The 24,392-nt window shown below is 45.6% G+C and overlaps 1 protein-coding gene across 1 annotated transcript in view; it reads right to left on the reverse strand.

The window, feature by feature from the left end:
• ADAMTSL3 (ADAMTS like 3) overlaps nt 1–24,392 on the reverse strand; it is a 468,234-nt gene that overhangs the window by 14,010 nt on the left and 429,832 nt on the right. The window contains exons 25-28 of the mRNA XM_044279573.1: nt 17,824–17,940; nt 12,693–12,905; nt 5,919–6,102; nt 5,609–5,813 (exon numbers count right to left, since the gene is read on the reverse strand). Of these exons, the coding sequence (XP_044135508.1) occupies nt 5,609–5,813; nt 5,919–6,102; nt 12,693–12,905; nt 17,824–17,940 (719 nt within the window). The remainder of the gene's footprint in view (nt 1–5,608; nt 5,814–5,918; nt 6,103–12,692; nt 12,906–17,823; nt 17,941–24,392) is intronic.

Here is a 24,392-nt window from a genome sequence, read left to right on the forward strand (position 1 = left end):
GGTCCCATCCTGAGAAGGTGGGTTCTGAGTGTCCGGAGTCCACTCGTAGAGGGAGGGGTACTGTCACAACCAGACAGCTGAGAAGCTCTGACAGAGGCCTTTCAGAACCTCCTCCTTGAGTTTTCTTTGTTGTGGTATTCAGTTCCTCATCTCGTTAGCCCCTCTCAGCTGTCATGTAGTTGGACTGATTGCTTCCCTTTAAATTCCTCCCCATAATGCTTTACTGGGCGGCTTATACTTCTTCCTGGAGTGTGTGTGCATGCTGATCCTGTTTCCCAGTCTGCTACAAAGTTAAGTGCTGTACATTTATCTGTTATTTTCTGTTTGCTGGATCCCAGGTGACCCTGACTCCCTCCGTGTCTGGTGTAGGGAGCCGGTGGTCGTGTCCCCTCACTATTGTAGGGTGTTCAGGTGTTATATAGTCGAGGTACGTGGATATGCAACCATCCACCTTTGGGATCTTTGCATAGGCTGAGCAGCCATGGAAAGTGCTAGGTCTTGTGCAGGGGTCTCCCTTTTGGTTCCTTAGCTTTGGATCCAGTGAGTCATATATGCATGTTGCTTTGTCTTGTTTCCTGTACACCGTCCGTGACACCAAGAGCCACACCGGTCCTGCACTGCTTTCAGCTCTGCGGTCACAGGCCGATCAGTGGCTAACCCTGCTCAATTTGACATTTGGTAAAGTGGTGTGCGACAACGGTGCCCATCTGCTGGGCATGCATGGCACACGTCCTGAACTTAGTCGTGCAGCGATTCGTTGCCAAATACCCTGTGGTCGTGGACGTCTTGCGGCAGGCCAGGAATATCTCTGGCCATTTTAGAAGATCTTACACGGCAATGGCTCGCCTTGTTGACTTTCAGCGACGACACCACTTGCCCGTCAGACGTCTGATTTGTGACAGCCCGACGCGCTGGAACTCCACCTTGTATATGCTTGATAGGCTGCTCCAGCAGCAACTTGCAGTTAACGACTACCTGTACGAACTCTTCAGTAGGACAGGTTCTGGGGAGCTTGGTTTCTTTTCACCGCGCCAGTGGATGCTCATGCGCAACACATGCAGGCTTCTGTGGCCATTTGAGTAGTTCACCAAACTGGTCAGTCTCAGCCAGGACGCCATCAGTGACATCGTACCTTACGCCTTCTTTCTGGAGCGTGCATTGCGTTGTGTCATTGATCAAGCCGTCGAGGAGCAGAAGCTGGAAGATGAGGAAGTTGTAATGCTGAATTAATTCCCGGGGGGGGGGGGGCTACTCCATCTGAGACAAGTCAGCAGGAGTCTGAAGAGGAGTTAAAGGAGGATGGTGGCTGGAGGGAGGAGGGAGAGGAGGAGCAAGAAGAGCAGGCTTTAAACTTTTTCGGGGATCCCTGGTGGTGTCCGTGGCTGGGGGGAGGAGACTGAGGACAACATTCTCCTGGGCGATAAGCAGGAGCTAGGGCGCTCTACCACTTCCAATTTAGTGCAAATAGTGGCCTTCATGCTCCAGCGTTTGAAGAGCGACCCCTGTATAAAAAGCATAAAGGGCAAGGATCAATACTGGGTGGTAACATACTTAGACCCCCAGTACAAACACAAAATGGCAGACATGTTACCAGCATCACAGAGGGCTGGCAGAATGCAGCATTTCCAGGCCTTGCTGTGAGAGATGCTGCATTCTGCTGTTGCGGGTGCTGGCAGAGGAATTTCCACCCACAGCGAAACAGGTGCGGGTACCAATCCTACCACTGCAAGAAAAGGGCAGTATGAAGATATGTTGGACACTTCGGATATGAGATCATTCTTGTAGCCAACCCATCGACAGCCGCCCTCTTGATCCTGCCTCAGGGAATGCCTAGACCGACGGGTGTCCGACTACATCGTGTTAACGGCCGATGTGGACGCTCTGAGAAGCGAGGAACTCCTGGACTACTGGGTGTGTAGGCTTGACCCAGATCTGACACAACTTGCCATGGAACTCTTGGCTTGCCCCTCGCTGAGTGTCCTGTCCGAAAGGACGTTCAGGATTCCCAGTGCAGGGGGATCGTGACCGATAAGTGCAGTCGCCTAGCTCACGACAGTGTTGACTACCTCACATTCCTAAAAATGAATAAGGCATGGATCTTGGAGGAATTCAACACCTGTAACGACCACATGTAATTGAACTTCCTCATGCCAGCCCACACATATCCGCCACCATCCAGAAAAAAGAATGATCCTTGTCTTATGTATATACAGTACAGCGGCCTTTTTTGTCAGGTGAATGCCTAATTTTTGGGGCCTGTACTCCAGTGGCCTACAGTAAAAATGTTATCCAGTGACCGCCTAATGTACCTCCAGCCACATCATTGCAAGTTATTTTCTGTCAGGTGAATGCCTAATTTTTGGGGCCTGCACTGGCCTACAGTAAAATACTTAGCCAGTGACCGCCTAATGTACCTCCAGCCACATAATCACAAGTTATTTTCTGTCAGGTGAATGCTTAATTTTTGGGGCCTGTACTGGCCTACAGTAAAATTATTATCCGGTGACCCCCTAATGTACCTCCAGCCACATCATCACAAGTTATTTTCTGTCAGGTGAATGCCTAATTTTGGGGCCTGTACTGGCCTACAGTAAAATATTTAGCCAGTGACCGCCTAATGTATCTACAGCCACATAATCATAAGTTCTTTTCTGTCAGGGGAATGCCTAATATTTGGGGCCTGTACTGTCCTACAGTAAAATATTTAGCCAGTGACCGCCTAATGTACCCCCAGGCACATAATCACAAGTTCTTTTCTGTCAGGTGAATGCCTAATTTTGGGGCCAGTACTGGCCTACAGTAAAATATTTAGCCAGTGACCGCCTAATGTATCTACAGCCACATAATCATAAGTTCTTTTCTGTCAGGGGAATGCCTAATATTTGGGGCCTGTACTGGCCGACAGTAAAATTTTTATCCAGTGACCGCTTAATGTACCTCCAGCCACATAATCACAAGTTCTTTTCTGTCAGGTGAATGCAAAATTTTTGGGGCCTGTACTGGCCTACAGTAAAATTTTTATTCAGTGATCGCGTAATGTACCTCCAGCCACATAATCACAAGATCTTTTCTGTCAGGTGAATGCCTCATTTTTGGGGCCTGTACTGGCCTACAGTAAAATTTTTATCCAGTGACCGCGTAATGTACCTCCAGCCACATCATCACAAGTTCTTTTCTGTCAGGTGAATGACAAATTTTTGGGGCCTGTACTCCCGTGGCCTAAAATAAATTTTTTCTAGGCTCCAGCAGGGCACATTTTTGAGAGTTTCCCTTTAAGATGCATAAAAATGGCCCCTGATTAAAATACATATTTTTTTCGGGAATTTTTGCCAATGATCCCACTCTGGTATGTCACTGTCCATGTTGTGGGACTATTTGTGCACTTCTAGTAAGTATTTGGTGACTGCAAATATGACCTGAAGGTTTTTCAGGTTCGCCTGCAATTAAAGTCAAAGGGGCCTGCCGCAAACGCGCGGTTTGCGAACATGTGAACGCGCGTTCGCTTTTGCGAACTGTCCTGGCCAATGTTCATCCATCACTAAAGATTACATTATCACTGTAGCTAGGTAAACAGATCCTAGCTGGGCTGAGATTTCCCAGGTAAGTTATTATCATTTCTTTGTTGAAAGTGGATCCCCTGATTCCTCCTAAAATTGGACAACCCCTTCATACATTTCCAAAAGCAATAAAAGAGTAATGCCACAAATGCAGATTTCTGCAAAGAAAAGATGCTTCAAATTCATTGAATTTGCAATCTTTAGGCATGGAGAAAAGTTGGCTCTGTTGAAGAAAAATGGTAGTTTCCCAGTGGTAGTATTTTTAATTAAAAAAATCTAAATTTCTCGGTCCTTGCCAGTGAAAGTGTTCAATGCAGCTTAACTCCGTTTGGCTGACAACGCAGCCTTATTCCACTGATGAATTTTCTCACAAAGACTAATGTTTCAGTAAAGTTTAATAATTGTTCTAGGTTTTCTGCAGACATCTGCGGGGCTTCTGCTCTATGCTTTAGGCTGTGTATTTTAATTATGTACAATCATCCCCCGACAAGAGGCGCATGACAGAAGCCAAGCTCTCTTACTCATTACACTATCTTTGCCAAGGGGGATTTAACACGGTTACACAGTGATGTTTGCTTTGGTTCAGCTCCCTCCAGAAAATGACTATAATAAAAAATTTCTAGAACCAAACTTTTATGGGAGTAGATTTCCACATACACAACAAGCTGAATTGCATAGTGTCTACATACTTTCAGCTCCAGCTATACGTTATTCTATAACGGCCACTTTCAACAAGGTGTGAATTTGTGGTATTACAGGGGTGTTTTCATTAGGGCGATATGTACAAAGGTGATGGATTTTAATATACCATCATTGTGCACTGGGGAAAACAGCCAAGACTGTCGGCTAGTAAGCAGCAATGTATGATATGGGAATAGGACAAAAAGTAGAGAATAACATTGTATACCAACTGGTCGTGGTTCTCTAAGTGCCCTCATTTGTGGTGTGCAATGGGAAAGAATAACTGGAGATTACATTTTTTATCCAAGTAAGGGTCATTCTCTTTAATTTTCCTAATTCATATTCATCTGGGCTGTAATAAAGAGGAATGACACCTTCAAGGGGTTCTTCAAATAGATGGAGGTCACATGTGCCATGACTCATGACTTTGATGTACCACTTGGGGGACACATCACCTCTGGCCGATGGCTACAGCAGCACACATGACCCCCATCTATTTGGTCAAATGCTACTTGGGGGATACATCATCATGGCAATCAATGGCAGCAGTAGCACACATGACCCCCATCCTCTGGGTCACATGCCGCTTGAGGGATACATCATCATGGCAGTCAATGGCAGCAGTAGCACACATGACCCCCATCCTCTGGGTCACGTGCCGCTTGGGGGATCATCATCATGGCAGTCAATGGCAGCAGTAGCACACATGACCCCCATCCTCTGGGTCACATGCCGCTTGAGGGATACATCATCATGGCAGTCAATGGCAGCAGTAGCACACATGACCCCCATCCTCTGGGTCACGTGCCGCTTGGGGGATACATCACCATGGCAGTCAATGGCTGCAGAAGCACACATGACCCCTATTCACTCTGGAAGTTGACAAGCAGGGAACCAGAGCTCACCAAAGCGAAGTTGCTGGAACCGAGTAGCAGAGAGCAGGTGGGTATGCCTCCATTCACATATCCGGTGGATGAGGAACAAGGCTAATGAAAATTGTTTCAAATCTGGACAACCACTTTCTAAACCAGCACAAAATGGTTTAATGGACCTTCTATGTGACTTTTGAATGAATTCTCTGCCTCAGGATTTGGTACATGGAGCACTTATAGAAAGAATGAGATAGACATGTACGCTGGTCCATAGGGTCTTATGCATAATACAAACTGGAATAAACAGAAAGAACACCAAGATTTCTGCGTCATTGAAACCTAACTTTAAAAAATAATGTTTTCCTTATTTATAGTGTAACTTGAATCTCCTGGACTACAATGCAAAATCATCCTCCACCTACCAATTGCTAGTTATAATACTATGGTCTTAGGTGAGGAGGTGCCTTTAAGAACCTCAGGTGTGACACTCATATTTACCTGTCCCCATGCCTGAGGAATCCAGTCCACACAAGTGTCAACAGAACATGGCTTCCGTGCGGCTGGTCGGTCAACAAATCCACAAGAATTTAAAGGCAGCACCTTCACGCGACCATCTGATAAGATCTGCTGACATGCGACTAGTCTGTGCTGGTATCCAGTGCCACAAGAGGCCGAACAGTCAGACCACGAACCTGTTGCCCATCTAGGAATATACAACGTGTCAAATAATGCAAACAACATAGCGAAATGATACACAATTGTCTCTCTCATTTCTCCTTTACCAGATACGGCAGTCATGATGACTTACCTTGCAGGGCAGTCTTCTACATTACATGGCTGAGAATTGACCGGCAATGGCTCTAGATGTTCACACAAGGACATGTTCACCCTCTGTCCTTCCCTGTTGATACAATGCTGAGTTTGTAACCGAGATCCCATATTTCCACACGTTGCAGAGCAAGGTGTCCATTCCCCATATTCCAGCCTGTAGACTGTGGCAGACAAACGTCAAATTAGTAAATGGTCCATGCTGCCACAAGACTGAAAGCCAAATTTTCCTGCAGGACAACTATATTAGATTTGAAACTCTAAAATGATGATTTTTTTTATTTTACTGCTTCAGCATATACAGGAACCAGTGCCAACACTAACAATAAACAAGGTGAGTAAAAAAGGATGGTGCAAAAGTAAAGGCCTGTTCTGTGCAATCAGCAGGTGCAAAGTCTACGGTCCCTTCATTTTTGCCGAGGACACTGTGAATGGTCATGCCTACCTGGAAATGATAAGGGAATGGCTTATGTGACAGATAGAGGAAGATCTGCCAAACATAGTCTAGACTATCAGCATGATGGCGCTTCTCCCCATTTCCAGTTGGGTACCTGAATAAAACTCTACCGGAACGTTGGATCAACTGTGCTGAACTAAACAATTCATCAATGATACACTGGCTCCTACAATCACTAGATCTAACACCCTACGACTTCTTTCTGTGGGGCTACATCAAGAACTCTGTGTATCTGCCCCCCAGCCACAGAAACTGACCGACATGAAACAATGCATCACTTAAAAATTGGAATTCATATCCGAGGATATGCTGACATGCGTCTGTACAGAACTGGAGTACCGCCTAGACATCTGCTGTCACCAGTGGAGCTCACATCGAACATTTGTAGTGTGTAGATAAAACGTGTATACTGCCTTTTCATGTTAATAAATTTGTCTTGTGTTTATGAATACCGGGCTATAATTTTGCACCATTTTTTGAATCACTCTGTATTTATAACAGTTTTTATGCAGTTCTCAAACCTAATATTTAAATATATTTTCCAGTTTTACGATAATATAGATTAAAGGGAGCCTGCCACCTGGTTTGGAACCAATAAACAGCTGGGGTTCAGCTCTCTAATCATGCCCCTGTCAAAACTGTTTGTTTCAATATTAGGTAATGAAAGAACTTATAAGAGAAGTGTCTGGATATGGGCCTAGTAGCATCCGACGCATGTCCATGTCTAGGTCAATGCAGCTGGGCCACGTCAAATGACGTGTATAGTCTACAGCTTTATCTGTATAATTCACATATGCTAGATGCTGCTCTGCTCATGGCAAGTCTCTTTTGGACTTGATGGGCATATTTACAAAGCTAAATCCTAGCTGTATAATGACACATTGGTGGCTTAGTGGCCCCAGACCTAGCGACAGTTTCCTTCAATCATTGTAAAATGAAAAGTTATGCAGCTTTCTGATATACTCTGCTTATTAATTTCTCATCATCTTTAAAATTTCTAGTTGCTGACAGTAAATTCAAACATTCCTGCCTACAACCAAGGAATAAAAACCTGTCCTGATCTTGTCCAATTGCTGTGACTTCTGATATACTTAAAGGGGATGTGCTGTGTTTTAAATGTATCCCCAATCCACTACATAGGGTATGTGTCTGATCGTAGGGGGATCCAACCAGAGGGACCTCCACCAATCATGAGCATGGGGGTTCTTGGTTTCATTCATGTCTAGGGGACTGCCAAAGAGAAGCCAAGGACAGCGCTCTGCAATATCCAGCAGTCCCATAAATATGAGAGAAGGAAAAAAGGAAACACGGAAGGATGGGCCTATGGATAGAGGGAAAGAAGGTCAGACAGACAGAAGGACAGAATGAATTAAGGATCAGTGAAGGGCAAGGAAAGAAGAAAGCCTGCTTAGCTGCTGTAATATGCGTAATATTCACCCATATTACAGCAGCAATGCAGGCTTCTTTTTGGAGTGCTACGAGTCCATAAAAAAATTAATAAAAAAATATATATATATACGCACATACATATGTTTGTACCATGTTAGCCAGTAAATAAATTAATGATTGAGATTCCTCAGTGGTTGATACCTCTTAGGGCTCATGCACACGCCTGTTGTTGTTTTGCGGTCCTTTTTTCATGGATCCGTTGTTCCGTATCTGAGTTTTTTTTTCTCTCTGATTAAAGTCCTCTTCCTCGTCCTTATTCCACAAAACATATCCGTATGGTTTCCGTACGCGATCCGTTGTAACTTATTAATCACCAAACACATGAGCAATATAGGCTGGGCATAGCTGTTCTACAGTATGATCCGCAAAATACGGATGACATACGGATGTGTTCCATGTGCGTTCCGTATTTTTTGCAGACCTATTGACTTGATTGGGGCCTCGGACCGTGCTTTGCAGACAATAATAGAACATGCGCTACTTTTTTGCGCAACGAAAATACGGAAACCGAAAGCACACAGAGTACCTTCCGTTGTTTTTTCGGACCCATTGAAGTAAATGGTTCCTATGCAAAAGACATAGATGTGGTAGGCAATAACAAGTGCTCAGCGGCACTAAATCAGGTGCTCAGCGGCACTAAATCAGGTGCTCGGCGGCACCAAATCAGAAACCATATGTCCTACCACAATCCGGGGGGTTCCAGTGCACATCAATGAATCCAGTAGGGAAAGCAAAAAACATCTATCCCTGGGCTAGATGATGATGTGGTATTGAAGGGTGGGCAAAGAACTGTCCCTGATATTGCCCTACAAGGGGGTGCTATCCTGGCCCTGATAGCCTAACCACAGACCACCCACCCTGATAAGAGCGACCCTGTCCGGAACCTTACCCTATATAGAAATTGCCCTAGTAAGCCCCTAGCCCCTAGGCCCCTGACTTCCAGGTGATCACTATATAGATCTGTGTGTTTTTGACTCATTATAAAAGTATATTATAAGTATATCGCACCCCTCTGTGTATCACACCTATACCAGTCCTTAAAATGACTTTTGTGGCCCTATTAGCTAGTGTTTGGTGTCCCTAACAGCCTGTCCCTGCTCCACACAGCAACCTCTCCCTACACTGGCAAAGCACTGAATGTAAAATGGCGGTCAGATCAGATTTATTTATAAGGTAGGGGGTACGTCCATGTGCTGAAATGTCTCAATTGGCTGTCCTGTACCACCTGATGGATGTGTCATGGGTCAAAGTTCTTCACAATGTAAAAGAATATGGCGGGTGCAAATTTCTCCATATGTTCGCATGTTCGGCGAATCGCGAACACGCAAAGTTCGCCGCGAAACGACCGCCGGGCAAACCGCAAGGCCATCTCTAGTCTCATCTACCTCATTATTCCTATGTAGTTTGGTGTATAAATATAGATACTGTCTTAAGTGACAGCTGATAAAGAGGCCCAAATATCCTCGAAAGCTTGCAGTTTTGTCATCATCTTTTCATTTAGCCATTAAAAGGTATCAACCAGTGAGGAATCTCAATCTCTTTTCATCAGGTACTGTCACATTATTTTCACAGTAAGTGCCGTGAGGCTGGTAAATGCATTCTGCATGATTCCCATATGTGTGCTACATGTGTACTGTATGGGTTCTGTATGTGCACGCATGGAGGCATGATGAGACCATAGTACACATTCACTATGTGGACTGTATGGCCATTCTTTGTTTGACACTTGGATATGAAGGAGTACAGAGATTTTAGATTTAAGACTGTAGAAAGAGCCAGATTTTTCTGCACTAACCAGCAACAAATGATAGCTCCCAGCTGTATCCACAAGTCATCAGGCCGCTCTTAATTCATTGTTTTCCACTATTTTCTTTTCAATACCTGTTTTTTTCTATTTTCTTACTAATTAGTCCAAGTTATTTCTGCATTCAAGAATTTGCATGAATCATCTTGATAATGTTTTAGCAAGAAACACATGCATGTCGGTATATGTGGGTAGTTTATTGCTAATGGGAAAAGGTATCTAGACTCCATCCTTGATAAATGTAAAACCAAACTGCAGATGAGAGGTGTATGTAGTTAGCGCTTTGTTCTCTGAGGGAGGTGGAGTGAACAGTACTTCTCATAAGGAATAATTTACTACGATTTGGAGTCCTGCTGCAGCGTGTGCTGACTTGTATTAGCTTGAAATATCCAACTAAAACTACCTGGAATTGATTATAATTTTTTCTCACTATATCGAGCTGTGGAACCAAATACAGACGTCAAGGGTAGGACACAGAATAAAACCCTTAGTATTTCACCCTTTGGCTTGTACACTGCACCAAGGCCCTTAACCGTGCAAACTTTTCTGTACTGTACGACATTTATACATAAGCTTTTATTTTTTTAATCCTCCGTGAACATTTTTACATAAATTTGCTTAAAGTAAGAAGGAGCATTTAGTCTTGCTGTAGCCTGCCTGGCTTTAGGGTAAAGGATGAACTCACAGGTCACAAAAAGGTTGCTGTTACTGTTACAGTAGTGGGTGTGAAACCACTGTGTAAACCTAACAGACTTGATTTGGGGCTACTCCTAAGGACGTTATCATTGCAGTCCCCTGGTTTTCACCCTTTAATCCTTGTACATGGCTCTGGACTTTGCTGCAGGTGAACCACCAGGCTCTTACCTTCTGGAATACTCTGTTTCGTTGACTGCCGACCAACAAGGGTCAAGAGACACCAGTGCAGTGCACCAAGGGATCAGGAAAACAGTAATCAGAGACAGGCCCAAGGTCAGAGCACGCACAGTATAAACAAGCTAGTAAAGAGTCTGAGGTAAGGTCTGGCAGTTTAGGGTCTGTACAGAGATCAGGCAGAGGTCAGGTCAGGCAGCAAAGGGTCAAATCCAGAAAACAATCAAAATTTGATACATGGTGTGGCGAAACCAACCTCGCCACGGTGTTTTGGAGGGGGCTGTTTACCAGCCTCCTGCCCTGGGATTATGGCCCCATAAGTAATTGGGTCTTAAGGCACTTGGGACGGAGCCCTCTGTCCCTGGATTGCATCATTTGCCTTACTTGCTTGGATGAAGCACATGGTGAGAACAATAGATAGCGGCCATTTTACCTCACAGACACTGTTCTGACTTTTCACACGGTGCTATCTTGCCTGTATTTGGTGCACAGAGACATCATTCAGGAGTTTGAAACTACCAAACAGGGGACACATTTATTAGTGACTATTTTTGGTATAACTTGTATATTTTCAGTGTAACTGTATCTTCCAAACTACTGAACGGATGTGGGTGAATTTTGGACATGTGGTTCACCCAGATCCCCCGGTTCCGAGGATATATTGGTTATGGGGTTATTGCATGTTTTGGGGTTCCTGTGATATGTTTTATAAAATTGTATGTTATGTGAGGGCACCCAGATAGCTAATATTATTGTATTTGTGTATTCTGAGTGCCATTCACCTAATGATATGCACTCAGACTTGAGCTATCTGGGGATATGTTAAATGTCTGTGTTTGCTGTGGGGGTGTGCCATTGTGTGTTTAAATGGTGATATCTGTCCTGTTGTCTCCACATGTGTATTGGTGATCTCCCTTTTGTCCTGAGAGATAATTGGATTGTCTTCAGTCGTCTCCGGGACAGAGGGGAGGAAACCATGATGCATTGTGGGGATATGTTGTATCTGTTCTGTATTTGCAAAACTGTAATAAAAACCAGGCTGGGTGTGCCAGCACGTCAGATCACTGCTGACCCTCAAGACGGAGCCTTGTCTCGCTATTGGAGGGATTCCCTGTATGCTGTTGGAGACTGATTGCCAGGAGTGTAAGCTGACTGATACGCTTTTCCTGTTCGTCTGACTGACAGCTATTTGCGAGGTTCCAGTTTGGAGTGCTATTTTGTATCCAGTTCGGGAGGTTGGTGTTCTGCAGTAGCTGTGCCTGTCTCTCGGAAAGGGGCATATCGCCTAAACGGATTTTAACCCCTTGTCTGCGGAAACGGTCCGTTACACATGGGCAGACAAACAAAAATATGGCACCGTTGCAGGAAACTAGCAATCTAGACAACCTATTGCTCAGGCACCCTCTCATAGGGTAAGGTGCCTTAAGTACCCCAAGGTGACCAGCCATTGACTGGTGTGAATTAGAGTGCATACACGATGGCCCTTTAAGAGCCAAGAGTGGTGCGAGCATGTTCTACAGGCAGAGAAGAAAGGCCTTGCGGGCAAGAAGCAGACTGCGGCCTGCAGCAGGGAACATTCAGGTGGCTCCAGCTGCTGTGCCCATCATGATGGAGCAGAAGAGGGCCCGTGGGTCCGGACCGACGCAGAAGGGGAGCGGAGGTAATCAAGGGTGCGCCCATGCCTGCCTGACAGAGCAAACCGAAAGTGGACACAGGCCACTGATGTAACAGTTGCGAAAAATTCTGTGATTGAAAATCAGTTCCATTCATCTGAGTGGTGTTGTTTCGATGGAAAACAGATTGATTTCTATATACTCCATTCAGATGAATGAAACATTTACAGATATTTTTGAAACAAATATCTAAGAGATGAGGCTAAAGCTAAGAGCAATAGTGTTCCTCAAGTTGCCACCCACAGGACATAAAATAATACAGCCTGGGTTTACTTCATAATACAAGATATGAATCACTATGGTGAGTATACAATGTGAACGTCATAAATCCACTATATAATACATCTGAGTAATGAGATGTAATGGTGCAAGAGCAGTTTGATCAAGGAGCAGGTAAGAAGAATGAGGCCGCTGTCAAAAATGTTCTACCTAATTGTGACTTTACTTAATATCAGAATAATGGGTTTGTAACTTAAATTTCCAATGTCTATAAAACCTCACCTTCTAAAGAGACATTCACCCAGGCAGACACTATCTTTGAATCATTTGAAGTCCAGCATCTAAACTCTCCAGTACTCTGTTCAGACAATGGGTTAATTTCTAGAACCCGTCCAGAAACCAGAACACGATATTTCAAGTCCTTGATCTCTTCTATTGGTTGTTTCCTTAGAAACCAATGAATCGTACTTTGGTGGATGGTCTGCACTGGACAACCTAATGGAAAACCAGCAGGATTATTTTCTGTCATGGTATCGATTTACAAAGTAGCAATTATTTTAACATGGTACGGTGATATATAACAACAGTTTTTATCATCTTCCTTGGGAGCATCAGTAGGATACCACAGAGTGGCAAGGTGACATAGTGTGGAGTTGGCAGCAGCATGAGGAGACCACAGAGAATCAAGGTGACATAATATGGAGATGGCAGCAGTGGCAGCAGGATACCACAGAGTGGCAAGGTGACCTAGTGTCGATATGGCAGCAGCATGAGGAGACCATAGAGTGGCAAGGTAACATAGTGTGGTTATGGCAGCAGCATGAGGAGACCACAGAGTGGCAAGGTGACATAGTGTGGAGATGGAAGCAGCAGCAGCATGAGGAGACCACAAAGTAGCAAGATGACATAATGTGGAGATTGCAGCAGCATCAGGAGGATACCACAGAGTGGCAAGGTGACAGTGTGGAGTTGGCAGCAGCATGAGGAGACCACAGAGTATCAAGGTGACATAATGTAAATATGGTGGCAGCAGGATACTACAGAGTGGCAAGGTGACCTAGTGTGGATATGGCAGCAGCATGAGGAGACCACAGAGTGGCAAGGTAACATAGCTTGGAGATGGCAGCAGCAGCTGCATCAGGAGACCACAAAGTGACCCAGTAACAGAGGGGGGTGGTGGGTGGCAATACCAGTACCTGCTGACGAAGGTGGGTGAAATAAGGAGCACTTGGAATCAGGTAGATCAGGAGCACTAGGAATCAGGAATGAGGCAGGTAGCCAGAAGAAACCGGTCTCTGTTATCAAAGTGTTGGTGTGGCACCATGGATGATCTAGTCTGATGCATCAGGAATTGGTGGTTGGAAATCCTGGCTGATCCACACCTAATTCATCTTGACAAAGGTCAGTCTCTCCACATTTTGGGTGGAAAGGCGAGTTCTCCTTGGGGTAACTATGTCTCCTGCTCTGATGCCACACTACTGGCCGTGCAGAACAGATTTTCCAGGGAAAACTCTGCTAGTTGTGGCCACAAATCCAGTTTGGCTACCCAGTAGTCCAGCGGTTCTTTAGTGTTGACTGGCAGGGTGCTGTCCAAGTATGCCACCCCCTGCTGGTTCAGGTTCTGCTCTAGGTCTACCTGCTGCTGCTGGTGAATAGTTTCTTCACAATGCGGTTGAAGAAAGCTACTCATCAGCGACTCTAGACTCAGGCTGCTGCTGATGGAGCTGGTACTGCTCCTGCCACCCCACCCCTCCCTAGCAGCCATGGCAGTGGAACGTGAGCGCAGAGGGGCCGCCTGTTCAGACCTGCGAGAGGATGGACGATGACGCAGATAGGTAGCGTCCAAATGACTACATAGGATGTCTCTGTAGTAGTTCAGTTTGTCCTCCCTCTCAGTGGGTGTAAGAAAGGCCTCCATTCTGGACTGGTAGCGAGGGTCCAACAAGGTGGAGAGCCAGAAGTCATCCCTCTGCCGAATGGTGACAATTCGGCTGTCACTACGCAAGCAAGTGAGCATGCATCATACCAGTTGTGCAAGTGACTCGGAGGGACTCCCTGCCTCCATCTCCACTGCATACTGCCACGGTGTGTCCGGGTCCTCTGTCTCATCTTCCTCATTGCCCTGTAGCTCCTCTGGCTGCTTGTGCTCCTCCTCGCCTGTCAGCTGAGTAGATAAAACATCCATTTGGCTACACATTGCCTGTGCTCCAATGTCCTCCTCCCCCTCCTCCTCCTCCTCTTCCAGTTCAGCCCCCACAGGGGCGCCACGTTTCCTGTCCCCCGACTAGCCATAGTTACCAGCATCTGCTCCAGGACATAAAGCAGTGGAATGACGTTGTTCATCCCTCCTCAAAGGGCCTGCACAAATGACAGGTGTCACGCATGAGCTGCCACTAGCTCACATCAAAGTTACATAGTGGAGTACTCCTATCCGCTTGCATCATCAAGAAATTGTTGATGGCCTTTCTCTGTTTCTCGTATAGTCGGTCCAACATATGGCGGGTGGAATTCCGTATGGAAACATCACATATCAGCCTATGTTGGGGGATGCCGTTCTGCCGCTGCAGCTCAAGGAGGGTGTGCTTTGCAGTTTACGAGTGGCTGAAGTGCATGCAAAGTTTCCTGCCCATTTTTTAGGATGTCTTGAAGTTGGGTGAAAGACTTCAGAAACCACTTGACAACCATATTGAACACATGTGCCATGCAGGGCACATGGCTCAGCCTTCCTTGACGCAGCGTCGACACCATGTTCTTCCCATTGTCGGTCAGCATACGGAGAAGTTCCTCCCCTGTGTGACTCCGTTTGCCAAGGCAAACCAGGTGCAGAACAGCGTGACACAGACGAGCCCTGCACACATGGTATGCTGGAGGGGCACTGTGACTTGTCTCTGCAGTGGAGGCTGAGGACACGGTGGAGGATGAGGAGGCAGAGGTGGACATTGTCGCAAGACCAAGAGCGTGACAACGTGGAGGCGGAAGCGGAGTGACCTGGCCAAGTTGCTGGTGTGGCTGTGCAGGAACCACATTCACCGTAAAGGACATGTACTGTCCCTGACCATAGTTACAGCTCCACACGTCAGCGCTGCCGTGCACTTTGGCAAACACCGACAGGCTCGCGGACTGGCCCAACTTCTGTTCTACATATTTGTGCAGGGCTGATACTGCCTTTTTCGCAAAGAAATGACGGCTTGGGACTCTCCACCTCGGCTCGGCACAAGCCATCAGTTCTCTGAAAGGTGCAGAGTCCACCACTTGGAAAGGGAGGGACTGCAGCACCATCAACTTGGACAGGAGCACGTTCAGCTTCTGCGCCGTTGGATGTGTGCACGGATACCGCTGTCTCTTGGCAATCGCTTAGGTGATCGATTGCTGACGGAATGACTGATGATGAAGAGGAGGAGGAGCATCTGGACCAGCAGAAGATAGGAATGACAGACATCTCCCTTCGGCTGAGGAGACCTGACTGGCTAAACCGGGTGCGTGCCACTGAGTGATGCAGCAGTAGCTGCGGCAGGCTGGACCAACCAATCGGAGCCACGGTTCTCCTAAGCAACTGCATGGCGACACTGCATATGTTGACACAGGGCTGTAGTGCCAACATTGCCACACTTCACCTTCTGCCCACATCTTCTACATGTGGCTACGTTAACCTCCTCTGGCAGCTTAATAAAAAACTGCCACACTGCCGAGTAGGTGATTTTTCCCTCAACAGTCCACACTGACTGACTGCTATCGCCGCTGCCTCCGTGAACCCCTGCACCACTACTTCCCGGGCAGGTATGCTGCTGCAAAGCAGGTGGTCTAACCCGGTCACGATTGGCTCCCAACCTGCAACTGCTGCCACCCTGTTGACTCCCAGCCATGCTACCACACAGCTGGCTCAGCCGCTGCCTCGTAGGCAAGCTGCCACCCTCTTCTCCTGATGACGATGAAGCCTCTTCTGCACCCGGCTCCCATGTGCGATCGGCTACATCATCATCAAGTAGAGTCTGCACATCACTGATCTCAACGGTCTCTGGGTCAGGAGCAACACAAGCTCCTGCACCACTCTCCTCATCACTGCTTCCACCTACCGGAGGAAGCGGCGGATGTCTCATCCAGATCTTGGCTGCTCGTCCTTGCTGTATAGTGAAGCTGAGCCCACAGCATACAATATTTCTGTGGCTGATGGAACAGCAAAGGACAGGTAGTTTGTGGACAGGTGAGGGCACAGGGCCTGCCCCCGGGCCATGCCAACTAAAGGCTGTGTCTGACGAACCCACGACTGTTGGCCAAGTGTCTGATGTCACTTGGGATGATGTGGATGACAGAGTTAACCAATCAAGAACCGCTGGGTTGCTGGTCAAGACACAACCGCTAGATGACACCAGGAGCTCAGGCCTCTCGCTGCAACTCCTGCTGCCATGCCCCCTTACTCTGCTGCGACCTCTGCTTGCATCCAAAACATTCAGGTCTCTGCCACTCCTCTGTGCATGGCCTGGCACTTCTCTGCCTGACTTACTTGTAGCTGAACTACACAAACTAAATGGAAATTAAAACAACCCTAAAAGCGACAAATATATTTTTATTTTTGTACTAAAATAGTCCACTAAACACTTTTACAACAATTAACTGCAGAAATGCAATGAGAATATATTTTTCCTGTTGTACTGAACTACGCCCCTATATGCTTTCAACAGAAATAAATGCAGAAGTGAAATGCATATATATTTTTCTTGTCATACTGAATAAGATACTAAGATATAAGCCACTAAAGGCTTTTCAACATAACACTTGCAGCCCAATAACAAAAAGCTGCAATGACAGAGCTGTAATCGTTCCCTGCACTTGTAAATCACTTTCCTTAGCGCCTTCTGACGTGCTGTGAAATGATTCCTATCCTTTCCCTACACTTAAATATTTTTTTCTGCCTTTTTTTTCCCCTCACAATCGTTTTTCCACTTGCTGTCACTAGCATCTTCACACGTCTGTCCCTGCACTCTGAATGCTGGAAAATGGCAGAATCTAAAATGGCTGCCGTATTTATAGGGCTGTGACATCACAGGGATGGCTGGCTGCTGATTGGCTGTATGCAGGCATTTCAATCTGGGTGATCCCACCTTCCCAGAGTTCCTTGCCCCATGTCCACAGTCCTCACACGTGTAGCCGCTATTTTAGGAAAATTGAAATTCGTTATCACGAAGCTCGAGGAAATTCCTATCCGTTGCGAATCTAATTTTTACTGAAATTCGGATAGAATTCCACTTCGTCAGCTTCGATTCGCTCACCTCTAGTAGACGCACTTGAATTTTCCGACTTTCGGTGTAATTTGTTTATAATATGAAGGTACATGCACAATACTATGTAATACTTATCTAAAATGTGATATATATATATAGATCAACATATTAATATATAGTAGAAGAGGATTTACCAATACGCAAAATGTCTCCGAGTTTACCCACAATGCTAGTTCCAAATGTAGATGCCATTAGAACACGTCTTTTGGCTTTTTGAGTCTGCTCCTCTGTAGAGCTGTACATTTTCTTACCTATAATGACAAAATTCATATACTGTAGTTAATCTCTTTTAGCCACTGTAATTCTATATCTTCTATAATACAGATGTATGTCACCCAGAAGACACAGCAGCAGTTAAACGGGTTTTCCATATTGATGACCTATCCTTAGGAAAAGTCATCAATATCTGTCAAGTGGGAGTCCAACTCCCGACACTATTTGAGCACCACAGCCTCTTCCTAGAACAGTGACATCACGTTCATCGGTCACATGGCCTAGACGCAGCTCAGTCTATTCAAGTGAATGGACCCGGGCTGCAATACAAAGCACAGCCACTATACAGTGTGCTTGGTAAGGTGCGAGGAGGCTGGAGTGTTCACTGGAGCACCACAGCCTCTTCAAATGGCTGACCAGGAGACCCCAATCAATCTGATATTGATGACCAATCCTAAGCATTGTGACTCTTTTCATCATATTTAACTCCCTTTAATAAGTTCTGCCTTGTCTTCTTGAACAAATCCATGTGCTGTTTGGAGAGTATAAGGCTATCTGTTTAGGTGATAGTTTGTGGGAAATAGTAGTATGCAAGTAACACAAAGGGATTGTCCCATGAAAAGTATTCTACAGTTTTCAAACAAGTACCTGGATGTGAATACTTTTGTAATTGCATGTAATGTAAAAAATTTTGCACAGCCACTAAGTTATTGGGACAACATATTAAAAATTATTATAAAAGTTTAGTTACTCTTTAAACCTAACACTTGTCTAGAAAAGTTACTCCAGTTTTCCTACTCCACCCTCCTCCTGGAGTAAGATTGCGACTTTAAAAAAAAAGTCTCAATGATAAATCTGGAGAGAAGCTCATAAACCCTTTCAAGACCAAGCCATTTTTCACCTTCGTGACCAGGTCTAATTTTGCAAATCTGACACGTGTCACTTTATGTGTTAATTACTTTGGAATGCTTTTATTTATCCAGGCTATTCTGAGATTTTTCTCGTGACATCTCGTACTTGATGTTAGGGGAAAATTTGGGTCGATATGTTTTACCTTTATTATAAAAAATCCCAAATCTACAGCAAATTTTGAAAACATGTAAATTTTCTAAATTTGAATTTTTATCCCTTAAAGGCAGATAGTGATACCTCATTAGATAGTTTTTACTTAACATTCCCTATATGTCTACTTTATGTTGGCATCATTTTGAAAATTACAATTTAAGAAGCAATTTTCAAATTTTCTATAAAATTTTCAAAACCGATTTTTCAAGGACCAATTCAGTTCTGAAGTCACTTTGAGGTCCTTATGTAATAGAAACCATTCCTAAGTGACCCCATTTTAGAAACTACACCCGTCAAATTATTCAAAACTGGTTTTACAAACTAGTGTTCCACAAGAATTAAAGGAAAATTGAGGTGAAATTCACAATTTTCAGTTTTTGTGCAGAGTATTAATTTTAATCCAATTTTTCCTATAACACAGCAAGGGTTAAAAGCAAATTGAACCTCAATATTTATTACCCTGATTCTGCAGCTTACAAAAACACCCTATTTATAGCTATAAACATCTGTATGGGCACAAGGCAGGGTTCAGGAAGAAAGAAGCAACATATGGTTTTTGGAGAGCAGATTTTGCTGGAATGGCTTTTGGGTGTTGTCTCATATTTGAAGGCACACTAGGGCACCCTTACAGTAGAAACCCCAAAAAAGTGACCCCATTTTGGAAACTACACCCCTCTTATAACTCATTAAGGGGTTTACTGACCACTTTGCCCTCACAAGCGTTTCATATATTTAGAAATACTTGGCTGTGAAAATGAAAATGTTTATTTTTTTAAAAGAAAAAGTCCCTTAAAGCCAAATTTTTCATTTTAACAAGGAATAACAGTAGCAAATGCACCCGATAATTTGTTATCCATTTTCTCCTGAACACGGCAACACCCCATATGTGGTGGTAAACTTCTGTATGAGCAGAAGGCAGAATTCAAAAGGAAAGGAGCGGCATCTGCATTTTCTAACATGGAATTTGCTGGAATAAATTTTAAGGGCAATAGCTTTTTTATTTTTTGCTCATGTTTTGCAGGATGGGCTGTAGTTTTTAATGGTACAATTTTTTAATTACATTTTTTAATGTGAAGTGGGCTAATATTACAATTCTCCCAGTGTTTTTTTTATGGGGTTCTCCATGTGGTATATTCGATAAGATACTTTTATTCCGTGGGTTGATATGGTTATGGCGACACCAAATTTGTATTGTTTTTTTCATGTTCTATGACTTTTCTATCATAAAAACAGCAATTCCGCATTGTTTTTTATTCTGTACAGCGTTTACCACGCATGATTAGTACCATGATTATTTTATAGATCAGGTCATTACGGATGTGGCGATACCAATTATGTGTAGTTTATTATATTTTTTTCATTTTTAAATTTCTTATAAATGAGCGTGCAGCATACGGGTAGGCTACCCGACACTGCTAGATTTGAGTGTGTAGTTCCCTTTAAGCAAGTCAGGCCGGTTACCGGCAATCCTTATAACAGCCAGCAGAGGGAGCCCCCAGTTCAGTATAAATAGGCTAGGGCCTAGCTCAGGAAGTTTAGAAGTTTCCAGACTCAGTGCAGAGAGGGTTCCCTCCTGAGTCCGTATGCATAGAAGTCAGAAGGGCATAGCTAATCAGCCTGAAGACACAGAATACCACAGAGGCCGATCAGACAAAGCAAGAGGTACTCAAGACAGCAGAGGAGGTACTAGATAAGGACAGCTTCAAGGGTACGCCAGATAAAGGGCATTAGACCTTGGAGAGAAAGTCACATGTAGCAGGACCATTCAGGAATAGTGTGCAAGCCGCCTGTACTGCATCTCCTGTAATCAACACTCTGTATAATGCCTTGCTAAGACCGGCCATTCTGTACTCCCAAGAACCAGCTGTATTCACTGATATTCAGTAAATGTTCCAGTTTTTGTTGGCTATCCTATGCTTGCTTCATTCTTCTACAATACCATACACGGCGTGTCACCGTTTAATTGACACTGGCGTCACGAACTGTTAAATACCTGCCTGTTCCAGTATTTGCCCCAATTGAAGACGACAGTGGATCCCAGGTTAGTGAGTCAATCTGCACTACAAAGCCCAGAATACACCACTGACCCCCTGGGACACTGCATCGCTCTTTTTGGCGTCACGAACAGGATCCGCATACTTCTACTGTGCAGAGAAGTGTGAACTGTGTGCTTTAACTATTCCACCACCGTATTGCGAGGACTGTACCCTTTATTTCCAAGCCGGTGGATTGAAATTGTGCCTGGGAGGAATCAGAGACGCTGTACTGTGTTGCGCTACCCCCAGAGAGAAAATCGTATTTGTGGACTGTGATTTATTGGACTTTGCAACACCCTGCTTGCTGTCAGGGAATCGTGATCAAGATGGCCACCGGCCGCCTGGAGTAAAGTTTCCCGCCCTGCTGAGGACCTCCGTGGGCGGATCCCTTCAAAGACACAGAGAATCCCGCCCCTCTTCATCATCACACCGCCGCGGCCCTGCTTTTCCTGCGTCAGCAACGTCACCGCGTACACAGGACGTCCGGAGTCTCACGAGATTTGGCCTGCGCACACCCGGCGAAACCGGTAAGAACTTGTATCCGGAGGGAAGGGGATTGTTCCGGCCCCTTTAGTCACCAGCGGCCACCTCGTAATAAGGTAACATGTCAGATCCGGGAGTTGCCGAGCGGCCGGACCCGGGAGAGCTTGCGGCTCCTAATCATCCTATAGCCCCCAGCATGATGCCCTTTACCATGCCTTACTATTTTGGGGCCCCATGGTTTCCCCGCTATAACGGAGAGGCCCATACCCTAAGAGACTTTAAAGAAAAGTTGCTGGCCTTATTCAAACTGTACCCCATAAATGCCGATCAGCAAATGGAAATCTTGCTAGCGCAACTGGAGGGGGCTGCCCGCAGAGAGGTATTATCCTGGCCTGCTGCTGAAAGGAGTACTCTGGAGCAGATATTCACCCACCTCAGGGCCACTTTTGAAACGAGGACTGCCTCAGAGATAAAGATGCACTTCTTTGGCAAGAAACAGAAGTCCGGTGAGTCCCTCCGTGACTATGCCCTATCACTTCAGGAGGCTTTGGGGGCTGTAATCCAGATAGATCCCAAGGAAGCTGATAACCAGGATCAGACCCTGAGGGAACAATTTATTACCGGAGTGTCTAGTGAGCAAATAAGGACCCAATTAAAGATGCTGTCCGCCCAACACCCTAACAGTACCTTTCTGGACTTTAAAGAACTGGCTATAAAAATTCTGGGGTCAGCAGTATCTACAGAGTTGAGCACCCCACCTGAGTTATCAGCCTGCAGGTCAAAACCGTTTATCATTAACCGAGCTGAGGCCGGTCAAGCTGTTCAAGCTACAGCTACCGATACTATCGCCATGCTGACAGAGCAAGTAAATCACCTCACTAAAAGCCTAGAGAGAGTGTGCAGAAAAATGGAGGAATGGGAAAAACCTATGATGTCAGAAGAGGAGTTCCTGTCACCCTCTAAGCCGTTCCCACCTCCATACCAAGAGACTCACCCCAGGGATCCTGGGAGGCGCAATAGGGGTCGCCAGCGGCCCGTGTGTACATACTGCAAAAAGATGGGACACACAGAATCCACTTGCTGGCAGTTAAACGGGCAACCCCTGAGGCTGAGGACCACCCCTCGGGAGGTAGAACACTAGGTCCAAAAGATCCAAATTGGATGCCACGGTATGTAGGATCCCATCCTAAAATCAATGTGGAGATTAACGGGGTCCCCTTTGAAGCCCTATTAGATACTGGGTCTCAGGTCACTACTATTCAGCTGCCCGCTTTTGAAAGATTCTGGGACACCAACCAATTGACCCAGCCGCCTGAATCCTGGGTAGAGATTATCGCCAGCAATGGCAAACCGGTAAAGATCCATGGATACTGGGAACCCACCCTGCAGGTGGGAGAAGTAACCTTGCCTCAACAGGGGGTGATAGTAGTACAGGCCGGCGACAGAGGAGGACATCCTGTCATTCTAGGCACCAATGTCTTCAAAAACTGTTATGCAGAAATCCTTGCCGTATTACACCAGACTCTGCCCACCGCTTCCTCTGCATCCAAGAGGGTGATTCAAAAGACTATCACTGTGTTAAGTGCCCAGCAGAGGTTTGCTAACGGGAAAGGAGAAATTTGTACTGCTAGGATTCGTGATAATAAGCCTGTGACTTTGCCTCCTAATTCCCAAACTCTCTTATGGTGTCGTGCTGTCCTGGGAGTCCAAGGCCAAGATTATCCAGCCCTGGTGGAACCAATCCAGATGGAGAACTACCCTTATGTGAGAGCTGCCAAGTGCCTGGTGAACGTCTCCCAAGGTAAAGTACCTGTCCGTCTGATTAACCTGAGTGATCATCCTGTTGCGCTTACTAAGCATTACCCTGTTGCCCAGCTTTCTCAGGTGTTCTTCCAAGACATCATCCGTCTTCCAGTGACAGAAAAGCCGCCAGCTGCAGTCAGCGGATGTCCGCCGGTGCCCCAGTCACAAGTACCCTGGTGGGAAGAGCTACATGTCGGGGACGAGACTACCCCCCAACATCAACAAGAAGGGATACTACAGCTTGTCAAAGAGCACCACCAGGCCTTCAGTAAACATGCTGCTGATTATGGAGAGGTTAGTGCCATACAACACACCATACCTACTGGCTCTCATCCTCCTATCAAGGAGAGATACCGACCCTTACCGCCTACTTCATATCAGACTGTAAAAGAAATGATCCAAGAGATGAAAGACTCTAATGTAATCCGGGACAGTCGTAGCCCGTGGGCGGCACCCCTGGTCCTTGTAAAGAAGAAGGATGGTGGTATCCGTTTCTGCGTGGACTATAGAAAAATTAACCAAATAACCCACAAAGACGCATACCCACTGCCCCGCATTGAAGAGTCACTAACTGCTCTGGGCTCCGCTGCCTATTTCTCCACATTGGACTTGACCAGTGGCTACTGGCAAGTACCCATGGCCCCGGCAGATAGGGAAAAGACTGCTTTCACCACTCCCATGGGCCTGTTCGAATTCAATTGTATGCCGTTTGGGCTATGTAATGCCCCAGGAACTTTCCAGAGACTAATGGAGCGGTGTTTGGGTCACAAAAACTTCGAAACAGTGCTGCTGTATCTAGATGACGTCATTGTGTACTCAAAAACATATGAAGACCACCTGAAACACTTAGCAGAGGTCTTTGAAATCCTTGTCAAATATGGCCTGAAGGTAAAGCCATCTAAATGCCACCTGCTCAAACCTGCGGTAAAATACCTGGGGCATGTGGTAAGCGGAGAGGGCGTACAACCTGACCCTGATAAGTTAGCAGCTGTCCGTAACTGGCCGGTACCCACTACCGTCAAAGAGGTGAGGGGTTTCCTTGGTTTTGCCGGCTACTATAGACGTTTCATCCCCCATTTTGCTCAAATAGCCGATCCTATCCA

The sequence above is a fragment of the Bufo gargarizans genome, chromosome 2 (assembly GCF_014858855.1).
Source record: "Bufo gargarizans isolate SCDJY-AF-19 chromosome 2, ASM1485885v1, whole genome shotgun sequence".
NCBI lineage: Eukaryota > Metazoa > Chordata > Amphibia > Anura > Bufonidae > Bufo > Bufo gargarizans.